The sequence below is a fragment of the Annulohypoxylon truncatum genome (genome assembly GCF_022578515.1).
Source record: "Annulohypoxylon truncatum strain CBS 140777 unplaced genomic scaffold F4807scaffold_24, whole genome shotgun sequence".
Taxonomy (NCBI): Eukaryota; Fungi; Ascomycota; class Sordariomycetes; order Xylariales; family Hypoxylaceae; genus Annulohypoxylon; species Annulohypoxylon truncatum.
Window position 1 is genome coordinate 570,612 of NW_025953810.1, and position 11,262 is coordinate 581,873.

Here is an 11,262-nt window from a genome sequence, read left to right on the forward strand (position 1 = left end):
TCTTCTAAGATTCAATATTTTAGAAGTCCTAATAGCAACATGCTATTTCAACCCTAATTTTTTTATTATTAACATTGACTTCACTTAGCATTGTCAGAAGGCCGGCTTCTGTCGAATCCCAGGTTAAATATTTATCCGCTCAACGGACTGCACCATGCGATTTCCCACAAAATTTGTTTGACCCTTCTAGCCTTGCAATGCAAATCTATATAAATCACAATGCCTGATTTCGTGATCCAGATTGAAAATATGTTATTACATTTTATCATTCAACTCTATTCTCACCGCTTACAAGCCTCATAAATTTCTCCAGAATTCCCCCGCAGCGGCAAGTTTGAAGCTTATCTTTGTAGGGTTAGCGATCTTGCTCTAATCCTTGTCTAGGTAAAGATCTGGGGTTCCCGTGCCATTCCCTCTGAGCGCTTTACTTGCTGTGGTTGGTCTGCGAGATGCCCATTCGGCTTCTCGTACAATTGGCCCACAGAAGCTACGCAAGCTTAACAAGCTACGTTATCATGCTTCGCCGGATACGGGCCAGGAACGGGGATAGGTTAATACCTCCGATCCTCAATTATGGACTATGATGGAGAACCCCTCTCCGGGTCGAGATAGGAATTTGGGTTAGGTAGTGATCATTGCCTAGGCACCTTACCTAGTTGCTTGGGTAGATTATGTGATCAGTGGACGTTCCTCGGATACCACACAAGGGGCCAAACCTTAAAGAGGAAGAATGAGGTGAATCGGGGTAAAGTCAATTGGCCTTCTCCACTCGTCAAGCTACCTAGGGAAGTAGCTAACTACCTATGTCGTAGCAGCTAGATCGGACGGCCTTCCGGGATTGACGTCGCGGCTCTAAACCAGGAAGGAGCTGTAGGATTGGTTAAGCTACTGCTTCTTTGTTACGTACCTACTCATTCCTAACAACCTCGGAAGTTGTGACCCTTACTGCGGGACCCAACCTGCTAGATCTCTTGTTTCACCTCAACTTTCGTTCTACTAGTACAAAACTCAACATTCTGAAGTGTTGCTACCCACAAAGGTGATTTCATTACAGTTTGGTCTAGTCGTTGCTTGTTCTCGTTTGCCGCTTCTCGGAGCCTGCGGTCGTCAAAATGGTAGTTAAGTCCTTTCATGCGCCTCTGTCGATACCGAGTATCGACTTATGGCAACTTATATTCGAAAGGAAGGATAGGCCCTTCGCAGATGACAAAGGTATGTTTTAAGAATGCATTACACATGTGACATGATAACTCAAAATACTACAAAATTCTGATGTATGATAATAGAGATATACGTCGACCCTGAGACAGGGCGTACCTACACCTGGGCTCAAGTGAAAAATACGGCAGTCGAATTTGGAAAGGGGCTCAAATCCCAATGGGGTTTCAAGAAGGGCGACGCTCTCGGCTTCTTCTCGCCCAACAGCATCGACTACGCGCCGGTATTTTTCGGCGTGCTATGGGCTGGCGGTGCGTGCTCGACTGCTAATCCGAACTACACGACCAAAGAGTTAGCATTTCAGATGAAAGACTCTAAAGTGAAAGGAATCGTAACGCAAGTACCTATGCTACCTGCGGTACTTGAAGCCGCAAAGATCATCGGCCTACCAGAAGACCGCATTATTTTGCTCGGGGATGCAAGAGATCCTAATGGCAAATTTAAGCATTTCACTGAGATTCGTCACTCGAGTCTCCTGGGGATACCTTCGCTTCGCCCAAGGCTCGACCCTAAGAAGGACGTTTCTTTCCTGGTATACAGTTCCGGTACCACTGGGTTACCTAAGGGTGTTATGCTTACACATTATAACATCGTCGCCAATCTGACGCAGATCGCACATGTCGAAAGGCTTAACGGGCTTTTTCACTCGGGCGGTCCTGACGGAAAGGGTGATAGGCAAATCGCAATACTCCCATTCTTCCATATATACGTAAGCCATAACCATATCCCCATATAAATGTGTAAGAAACTCACGTATAAAACAGGGCCTCACTTGCATTGCGCTGCAAGGAATATTTATGGGAATCCAGGCCGTCATACTACCCAAGTTCGACCTCGACAAGTTTTGCAAGGCGATCCAGGATCACGGCGTAACGTACGCCTCGGTTCCCCCGCCGGTCATTCTTGCGCTAGCCAAGCATCCATCCGTCTCGAAGTACGATCTATCTTCTTTAAAGTGGATGAACTCGGGCGCCGCGCCCCTGGGCCGCGACCTCGTTGAGATGGTGTGGCAGCGCCTGACCATCCCCGTGATGCAGGGGTACGGGCTCTCGGAGACGGCGCCCGTCCTGACCAAGGGAAACATTGCCGACTGGGCGCGCTACAATGGATCTTGCGGCAAACTGCTCCCCAACATCGAGGCTAAGATCGTCGACATCGAGACCGGCAAAGAGCGGGGACCGGGCGAGGGCGAAGGCGAGCTGTGGTTCCGCGGGCCTAATGTGTTCCCCGGCTACCTCAACCGTCCCGAGCTGCAGGCGAACACTTTCAGTGAGGACGGCTTCTTCAAGACGGGCGATATCGGATATGTCGACGTCAAAGGCAACTTCTATATCACGGACCGGCTAAAGGAATTGATCAAGTATAGTAAGTACTACTCAACTAACCTACTCTATTAGATAAAAAAAATATGATAAAAAGAAAGAAAGGCTGACACCTACGTCTAAAGAGGGCTTCCAAGTCGCGCCCGCTGAACTCGAGGGCATCCTGCTAGGCCACAACGAGATCGCCGACGCGTGCGTGGTCCCCGCGCACGACCACGAGCGCGAGACCGAGGTCCCGCGGGCGTATCTGGTGCTGCGCCCCGGCGTGCCGCGGACCGACGACAAGGCCGCCGAGATCGTGGCCTGGGTCGAGGGTAAGGTGGCCCAGCACAAGCGTCTGCGGGGCGGCGTGCGGTTCGTCGACGAGGTGCCCAAGAACGCCAGCGGCAAGCTGCTGCGCAGAATTTTGAAGGAGCAGGCTAGGAAGGAGGACGAGCGTGCCAAGGGGCCCAAGTTATAAAGATACCTGGGTATAGTGGCGGCGATTATATAATGAAGAGCAAATTAGGAAGCAGCGGCATATAAGATCAAGCTTGGATAGTATAGCTTTCTGTCTATCTTCTAGAATACCCAAGTGTATAGAGTTTGTACATATACAAATATAATTGTACAACCGAATGTCCTTTTGTTATTGGTATCTCCATCCTCTATTCGTAAACGGCGTGGTCAGTCGTTTAGCCGATGTGGAACCAGCCTTGGGGGCCCGTATATACTTCGTATGCCCATCCATGGGTGTACAGACCATCGTCGAGTGTACTGTTGCGTAGCATAGTAGACTCGACAGTTGGCAGTTAGTTTTAGTCTCACTTCGAGTCCTTAATCCTCTTAACCCAACTTCTCGCTCTCCTCCAACAACCTCTCCACGCTAAACGCCCCGTCCCCGCGACCAAATTGCTCCAGCAACCTCCTCTTCCCCTGATCCCCGCCCTTGCCCTCGCCGCCGTAGAAGCGCTGCAAAAGCATAACAAGCCACCTCGCGTCCGCGACACTCGCCCCGCGGCCCTCGACCACACTGCCCGCCATGAGCACCACGCCCGGCGCCTCCGCGAGCCCCTCGTCGAAGTAGTGCGTGACGCTCGTGTGCGGCTGCGCCCACTCGCCGCGCGCCTTGTACTCGGCGAGCTGCGTGAACAACACCGTCGCCGTGCGCGAGCCGCCGTCGAACACCCACTGCAGGAAGTGTATCTCGGCGCCGACGTCGGCGCCGCGCGGCACCGGTAAGACAAAAGTAGGGTGTCTGCGCGCGGTGGCTTCGAGAGCTGCGTATGTGGGAGCTGGGATCACGGCGCAGAGAGAGGTCGGCGAGGAGGCGTGGCGGAGCCGCCATATTGCTGAGAGCTCCTTCTCGGGCAGCGCGCGGGCTTTATGCAGGTCGAGGATGGAGGAGAGTGGTTTAATGGACGAGGTTGTTGTTGTTTGGTCGGGGCCCGTGTGCGGCGAGGGTGGCGGTGTCTGAGTGGGCTTGTCCGAAGCTTCGCTCGTATTATTAGTCTGTGCTTGCGCGGCATTCGTCGCGGCGGTGGTGGTGGTCCCCGGCGCGGGTTCATCTGCGAGCAGCGCGTCGAGCCCGGGAATGCGGACGCTGTCCTTCTTCTTGAGCTCCTGGATGCGGTCGCGGTACGCCTCCTTCAGCTCGCCGATGTCGCTGAGCCCCTCCTCGCGCGCCTTGCGGTCGAGCTTCTCGCGGTACTTCTCCGTCACGCTGCGGCTCGCCTGGGTCGTCGCTAGGAATCGTACGTCATGGACTTGGGCCCAGCGGCGCTGCTGGGCCGGCGGCGGCCGGAGGGGCAGCCGTCGGCCTAGCAGGTTGCGCAGGGCGGGGATGCGGGCCGTCGCCATTGGGCCTCCCGGTCTTTTCCTACAGCTAAAGAAAAGAAAAAAGGAAAAAAAGAAAGAGTAGAATCTGTTAAGAGAGACGATAGGAAGTAGCGTACCCACCACGCTTCTCCAATTGGAACCTGGGGAAGGTGGTTGAAAGAAAGAGCGTGGGAATAGACCTTGAAGAATCGAAGGTTTGGAAAGAAGCTCAAACTTTCGGAAAGCTTGCAGATCGGATGCGATCCGATAAAAAGAGTGGGACACTAAAATGGCAGGCTTCACCCCATGCATAACTTTGTATAGGTACCGTAGGTACAGAACATGGCAGTGGAGACAAAGAGAATGGAGCCGGTATGGAGTCATTACGTTTAGAGGAATCATCAGCCTATTAGAATCATCATGATTCTAAGCCGACTAAGTTATTTTCGGCACTTTCATATTTGATACTTCAGCATCAACATCATCGTCACCATCACTGGACGGTTAGAACAAAAATCAAAGCAGTACAGGTATGAAAAGGACACTATTAGTTGATTACGACGACTCTCAGCTTCCCTTGGAGTAACCACCGGCAAGTAAATATGACAGCTAGGCTAGTAAGCACACATACATACATAATATATAAGATCTCCAACCTGCTCTTTGCAGGGTACCCCTCTTCCCCTCAATCCTCCTTTCTTTCGTCGTTAACGACATGAATCGTCTCTAGTTTCAGGTCTATCTAGATCTAGCTCTAGCATTATCTGTCTTCGTCTTTGTCTTCGTCTTGATCTAACGTCTTGTCTAGTATCGTCTTCTCTAGATCTATATAATGGTATCATGTTCATAAGATAATCTTTAAGCGTTGGTAGGCTTGAAGATGATAGTCTCGGTATCCTGCTTGAAGGGGACGCCGAGCTCGAAAAGCTTCTTAACGACAGCGGCGAAGTCCTTGAAGAAGAGGTCGTTGTCCTTGGCATATTTCTCTACCCATGGCTTGAAAGCCTTGTCCTGGACAAGGGCATAGTCGGCCGGAAGCATCATGAGCGACTTGGTCTTGGCGTCCTCGTACTGCTTAGGACCATTCCACTTACGCCACTGCCACTTCTCGTTCAAGAGAAGAGTGTAGTAATCGTTAGTCAGGACAGTGGGGGAGAAAGTCCACGGGCCATCGAAACCACTTCGGTCCGTGTGGCATCGGCCTAGAGCGTGGGCGCCAGCGAGGGCAACGATTTCCTGGTCGTTGAAACCCATGCGGTAGAAGATGTTACGAAGGTGGTCTCCGCCCTGAGCTCCGTCCGGAAGACGTCCGTCAGGAGTGCAAGCCGCAGCGTCCCGGTCCTGGCGACCAGGCCGGAACGGGATGATGGGGCCTTGCATCTCCTGGACAGCAGCAACGCCACCGATGATCCAAAGATCGGAGTAGGTAATCCAGGGGAACTTGGCTACAGGTGAGTATTAGTCATGCTGTGTCATTTTCTTACTCATTTATGCAAGGGCACAGGATTGCCACTTGACTCATCGTCTGATACAAACGTACCTTTAACAGGCTCTAGGAAGTCGCGAGCATGCTTCAAGCCAGCATTCGCGCCGTGGTCACCTTCGGGGGCGAATCGCATGGTGGCACCATTGCTACCGCCAGTACCAGTTGCCTGGTCGAAGGTACCGCTAGCGTGCCATGCCAGACGAAGGAGAACGGGACCGTAGCTACCATCGTCATATTCATCATGCTCCTCGAGGAGCTTGGCAATCTCGTTGTACACCTTCACATAGTCCTCCTTGGTGGGGGTGAAGACCTTGGTACCGGCCGAACCACCCTGTGCGTAGAAATAGTAACCAGCACCACCTGCGACGGCAGCACCCGCTAAGTATAGTAGGGTGGACGACCCTGAAGACTTAGCCGGCTCGGACGAGTAGAAACGGCGGCCATGTTGTCGGAAAGCCTGTCGAGAAGAGGTCGCGAATGTGTTTCTGGCGGTGGTGCGCAGGGTCGCACGGGCGATCTGACGAGATACCGTCGAGGCAGACATCTGCAACGCCGAATATATCGCTGATTAGAAACAAGATACGATACCAATGTCTTCGGTATATGATTGTCTCACCTTGACTTTCCTAATGCGCAGCAGAGGAATGTGGTGGGATAGAATACGCCGAAAAAGGAAAGAAGAGACAAATACGATAACTGAGATATATTGTTATGTGGGAGAAAAATGTCGGAAGAAGAAAGTAATCCCTGGGATCACACAGAAGACTGAAAAAGAAAGCCGAGGACGGGCAGGAGTACCGTCGCTGAGATGAACGGCCTTCTTAGTAAGGAATAATCTGAGCTTTCCTATTGGCCACCGCCCCCTAATCGTCTTCTCTCGGTTTCTCTAGGCGGGTCCATAAGGCGCCCTAAACGGCGTTCGTGGTGCCGTGCTAGCGTTTTCGACGGAGTTACTGTGAATGGCAACATCTGATGCCAATTCGAGCGGCGAATCAACGCCCAGATCTCTAACTCATGGGCGAGCATGCATCCCGCATAGTTGCCTATCACGTGTTTTTTTCTGAAACTACACACAAGCAATGCAAATATCCATTGTAGTTTACGTACAGAGGTAGGCAAATACAGGTTGCTGATAGGTATTCGCGGATGTGTCCGTATATTCCAAAACTCAATTGGTTTATCTGGATAAGGAATAATCGGCGAACTTTTCTAAGTACAGTACATACGCACGTTTAAAGTATTTGTCAGGAACATGAAGCTTATTCAACACGAACCCACTTGACGCCACACAGAACGGGGAAACAGTGGGACTAGTACGTGTACCTGTACCCGTATATTGGGGTACCTTGTCGAAATATTTTGCTAGCAAGGCGTCAGGGTCTTGCCCAAGCCAGAACGCAGTAGACGCCGAACCTTTAAAATGTTCGGGCTCTAGTAGTACATAGCAGGAACGCTTCCAACTTCCAAATCCAAGAAAATCCAAGGATGTCTGCCCGTACGAGCTTGGCCTTATCTCCGATCACCGGATCAAAGTCGGTTCATAGCTTCGGCTTTTCGCACTCCCTCGGGTTCCTGTTCTTAGCATGCCAAGTCTCTAGATTTTATAGAAATTCTGAGTCAGTTCATTTCTGACTCAACATCGATTCGCGTCACTATCTATAGCAAAATCTAGACTTTGGCAAATTGATCTAAATTCTTTTTTATATTTTTTTTTAATTCTCGAATTAACTCATTAACTCACTGTAGAACAGAAGTGTGCTTGGAACTGCCTTGTAATTTTCGAGGGCAGCCTGACCCTCCAGTAGCAAAATCCCGTTCATTATACACGAAACCTCCCCCACGCTCATCATGCCGAATCATCAGAGACCTGATGTGCTCCTATTATAGTTGTGGGTCCTTGGATAAACGAAACGCGTGTATGGTACAGACCCTTTTGCCTCATTCTACCTCCCGAGTGTCGCGCCCATTGAGATCAGATCCTTCTAAAAAGCTTCTAGAGGCTTGGATTAACCTCCAACCTTACTGGAAAGGTGCCGTGCCTTGTGGGCTAGAGTCTGGTTCCATGTAGTACTCATAATACGCAGGATACCTGCTCTCAGCCTTCGCTCTAGTAGTTTCGTCTAACGGAGTTCTCGGAACCCCATTTTCCTTGGACATGGGTTTATCAAGCACTGACAGCGACGCGGGTCTGCAGAACGTTAGCATGAAAAGTAAGCCTGATTGGAGAGAAACCACATACCCATAGATTTCACGATCGATTGTTAAGAATTGCTTCATGGCTTCTGCCCCCCCTCTCTCTTGAAGATAGGAGAGATACACCAGGAACAGCTCCTTCTTGGCTGCCGAAGAAATCCGGCTCTTTGCCAATAGCTCGTCGAAGATCGTCTTCACGCGTTCGGTGTGTTGCGGCTCTAGTTCTGAATTCGTGGGCTGTTCTAATTCGAACTCAAGCCACTTCTCCCAGAAATGACGGCTGTCAGCATACCACTGAACATTCTTCAGAAATACGGTTCTCGCTTCGTCCACGGATCCCTTAATCTTCCATAACAAGAACGCCCAGCGAGTGACCAAGACCGCCTTCGTGAATATGTTGACATGCGGCGCATCGATTTGTGCTTTGTAGACTTGGATTGCGGCATCAAGCCCATTCTGTCGTCTCTCGAGGTTCGCCCAAGACACAATGGCTTCTACGCAGTCGGGTAGCTGCATCAGTATAGCTTCGTGGATATCCCTCGCGACGCCGACGCGGCCACAAGATTCTTCGAAGTAAGCAAACTGAAGGCGGATACCCGGACGGCTAATAGGCACGAACAGGGTAGCGGCCCTCATGTATATATGGCGCACTTCTTCCTCTTTCCCCGGCTGCGCCGACATCCATCTGGCATACCGCAACCAGAATTCGTCGTACAAGGCACACGTGATGATACAACGCTCATAGAGGAAACTCGTTCTGGCGAAGTCATTCTCGCCCTCCTCGAAATCGAGGTACTTGCGCCAATTCGTAAGCTGCGAGTTCTCTAACTCCGTAACGTGGAAGTAGGGTCGTTTGATCTCCGACTCATATGTCCATCGCTTGGTCGTCTCGTCTTGGGTTTTCTGGAAGATCTCGTAGAACAAAGTGTCGATCTTTGCTCTAACGTCCCTTTCAACCTCGAGCTCAGTTCGCGCTACTCCGCCATACGCGGCGCTCTCAGCTTCCACCTCCGCTCTGAAACGCGCAAGAGTCTCAGCTGGTACTAACTCCTTGATCGGGCGACTGTGCGCGAGTTGACGGAACCGCTCGAAATAACGAGCATACTGATGCATAGGAATATGGATGACTCGTTGCAGAATAGCAAAGATTCTATCCTGTGCCTCCTGTCTTTCCTCATATTCAATGTACTTATCCCAGAAAGGGTGGGCTAAAAAGTCAAGGCCGACACAATTTGCGGCTCGCTCAAAGAGTCTAAGGACACGGGTCAGTAAAGACGGAAACTAAAGGGGGAGTCAGGGAGTGAGGGCGGGTACGAGGGGTAAATACAGAAGAGGAGGGATTGTGCATGCAACTGTTCCGATTCCAAATCATTCCGAAGGCGCGGGGTTGAGAGTACGACGAGGATGTTCAAGGTCAAATAGGTGACTCTGTAGGAAACCATGGCCTGGCAGAATGTGTGAGAAAGTATCCAACATGTCATAGATTCTGTTGGTATTTCTCACCGTCGACGACAGAGCAGTCGTGTATAAACGTTCCGAAGGTGTTGGGGACCGGTATGTACTTTTTGACTCTGTCGTGTGGTAAATGTTACGGGGTAAAAAACATCCAGCTCTACTTACTCTCTGACCAAATGAGGGGTGTGGGTGGTCTCCATCTTGAATGAACAGTAAGAAGCCCATAGATCGACGCAGTTTGTTATACTGGCGCATCCACGCTCATAGATCTATCAGAATATTAGCCTTCGAGATTGACCAAGTACTACTAACGAAATAACGTACCATTTCAGCGGATTCCGGTCCGGATATGTTGAATTCGAGGTCGGCATACTTCTTCCAATACCCGAAAAGAAGCGGAAACTTGAGGAGAAATCGATCGTACACATCGCGAAGTGTGGCAAGAGCTTGAGGGCTGGAGTTCCGATTGAGACCACCTTCTTGAGCCTCACAGGCGCGTACAAGCTTCTCCCATGACTCAAAGTTGTCGGTATCAGCTTCCTAGTTATCGTTAGTCCATGCTTCCAATGATGACTCTGCTATTGCAGTATGTGATCGAATCGAATAGCTCTGGTACGTACTACTTCAAGAGTTAACTTCTTAATCTCGGCATTTTCCTCGTCGGAGGCGCCGAAATGATTGAAATCGGCCATAATGAAGACTTTGGGGAGCTTGCGCGAGTGGTCTATTGATGGGGCGAAGGTAGGAGAGAATAGTTAAGCAAGTTGGCGAGGCTGCGACGAAGAGGAATGCGCAGAGTTTCGGGACTCGCAGAAATTTTACAAGTAATGGGTAATTCTTATAGATGATTGCGATTACGGTTGCTCATTATTCCTATAGACGGAATACGCGATAACCTAGGAATGAATGAGTGGATGGATAGGGTGGATGACAATAAGCTGTCTCGATCGACGGCGAACAATGATGATCGCGAGAGAAAATTGGTTGGCTCAAATACCAAGGTCCACGGGTAGGTAAAAAGGAAAAGCACATGCAACAATCTAAATGAGGCTGGGAGCGAAGACACCTTGCATAAGAGTGGTCCGTGCTAAAATATTAACTTTCAACTCACAGTAGTAGGTATGAAAGAGGAAAGAGCCAGAGAGAGCTTAGTCAGGTGGGTATTGAGAGCCTTAGTATCCTGTACAGTTGTCATTGTCCTCGTCTTGTCACAAAAAAGGCAAGACTCGCTGTCGAGTTACTTCTTTTTCTGACTTCAGTATCATGTAGGTATCTTAAATCGTCAGCTTCCCGGTCGTTAAACTTGTATACCATTGTTACTGCTTTGAGTGAGGACGAAGTACATATGCATATTTCACTCGACAAGTTAACATTCTTCGAATAAGCCAAAGGACGGCAAACGATAATACCGAATCCGCTAACCTACCAATTCATTTTATATATTACGATATATATTATATAAATGCATAATAAGCTTTAATTATTAATATTATATTTTATTATTTATAAAAATTATAATATTAAAAAATATTATAAATTATAAAAAATTATAATGTTTTTTAATTTATATTATTTATAACGCGTTAAATTTAAATAATAAATAATTTAAATTTAATATTATATATTAAAAATAATTTTTTATTTATTTCATTTAAAAATATATATTCGTTTATTTTTAAAATATATTAATTTCGTTCGAAAATATATATTTATTTTTTATTAAAATTATAATATATATTAAATAATTAAATAAAAAATTTATTTTAATTTTTTAATTATAAAATTAATTTA

General features: G+C 48.8%; 5 protein-coding genes across 5 annotated transcripts; 2 read left to right on the forward strand and 3 right to left on the reverse strand.

The window, feature by feature from the left end:
• Positions 1–1,112: 1,112 nt before the first annotated feature.
• On the forward strand, positions 1,113–3,000 carry F4807DRAFT_462184 (acetyl-CoA synthetase-like protein; the record flags this gene model as incomplete). Its single annotated transcript, XM_048001791.1, has 4 exons — positions 1,113–1,212; positions 1,287–1,927; positions 1,983–2,583; positions 2,666–3,000. 4 exons carry the CDS (start codon positions 1,113–1,115, stop codon positions 2,998–3,000), a joined length of 1,677 nt encoding a protein of 558 aa, XP_047852620.1.
• A 158-nt stretch (positions 3,001–3,158) lies between these two features.
• F4807DRAFT_433194 (ATP11-domain-containing protein) lies at positions 3,159–4,615 on the reverse strand. The gene has a single exon (XM_047998653.1). It carries the CDS (start codon positions 4,377–4,379, stop codon positions 3,366–3,368), a length of 1,014 nt encoding a protein of 337 aa, XP_047852621.1. The 5' UTR covers positions 4,380–4,615; the 3' UTR covers positions 3,159–3,365.
• Positions 4,616–4,967: 352 nt separating this feature from the next.
• Positions 4,968–6,549, reverse strand: F4807DRAFT_165366 (heme peroxidase). Its single transcript, XM_047993384.1, has 3 exons — positions 6,440–6,549; positions 5,878–6,377; positions 4,968–5,782 (listed from the first exon to the last, which is right to left on the reverse strand). Exons 2-3 carry the CDS (start codon positions 6,365–6,367, stop codon positions 5,196–5,198), a joined length of 1,077 nt encoding a protein of 358 aa, XP_047852622.1. The 5' UTR covers positions 6,368–6,377; positions 6,440–6,549; the 3' UTR covers positions 4,968–5,195.
• A 949-nt stretch (positions 6,550–7,498) lies between these two features.
• On the reverse strand, positions 7,499–10,545 carry F4807DRAFT_433199 (pre-mRNA-processing factor 39). The gene is made up of 5 exons (XM_047998654.1): positions 10,092–10,545; positions 9,796–10,011; positions 9,637–9,740; positions 8,063–9,268; positions 7,499–8,011 (listed from the first exon to the last, which is right to left on the reverse strand). Exons 1-5 carry the CDS (start codon positions 10,161–10,163, stop codon positions 7,843–7,845), a joined length of 1,767 nt encoding a protein of 588 aa, XP_047852623.1. The 5' UTR covers positions 10,164–10,545; the 3' UTR covers positions 7,499–7,842.
• F4807DRAFT_433201 (uncharacterized protein) lies at positions 10,523–10,901 on the forward strand. The gene is made up of 2 exons (XM_047998655.1): positions 10,523–10,646; positions 10,691–10,901. Exons 1-2 carry the CDS (start codon positions 10,593–10,595, stop codon positions 10,853–10,855), a joined length of 219 nt encoding a protein of 72 aa, XP_047852624.1. The 5' UTR covers positions 10,523–10,592; the 3' UTR covers positions 10,856–10,901.
• The last annotated feature ends 361 nt before the right edge of the window (positions 10,902–11,262 follow it).

Bases quoted from the DNA above. Each gene is read 5' to 3' on its own strand.
- F4807DRAFT_165366 (XM_047993384.1), bottom strand. From the start codon at position 6,367: ATGTCTGCCTCGACGGTATCTCGTCAGATCGCCCGTGCGACCCTGCGC. The intron at 5,783-5,877 runs GTACGTTTGTAT...ACTCACCTGTAG, and splicing joins CTTCCTAGAGCCTGTTAAAG to CCAAGTTCCCCTGGATTACC.
- F4807DRAFT_433201 (XM_047998655.1), top strand. From the start codon at position 10,593: ATGAAAGAGGAAAGAGCCAGAGAGAGCTTAGTCAGGTGGGTATTGAGA. The intron at 10,647-10,690 runs GTATCCTGTACA...GTCACAAAAAAG, and splicing joins GGTGGGTATTGAGAGCCTTA to GCAAGACTCGCTGTCGAGTT.
- F4807DRAFT_433194 (XM_047998653.1), bottom strand. From the start codon at position 4,379: ATGGCGACGGCCCGCATCCCCGCCCTGCGCAACCTGCTAGGCCGACGG.
- F4807DRAFT_433199 (XM_047998654.1), bottom strand. From the start codon at position 10,163: ATGGCCGATTTCAATCATTTCGGCGCCTCCGACGAGGAAAATGCCGAG. The intron at 9,269-9,636 runs GTAAGTAGAGCT...CCGTGTCCTTAG, and splicing joins ACCCCTCATTTGGTCAGAGA to ACTCTTTGAGCGAGCCGCAA. The intron at 8,012-8,062 runs GTATGTGGTTTC...AACGTTCTGCAG, and splicing joins ATCGATCGTGAAATCTATGG to ACCCGCGTCGCTGTCAGTGC.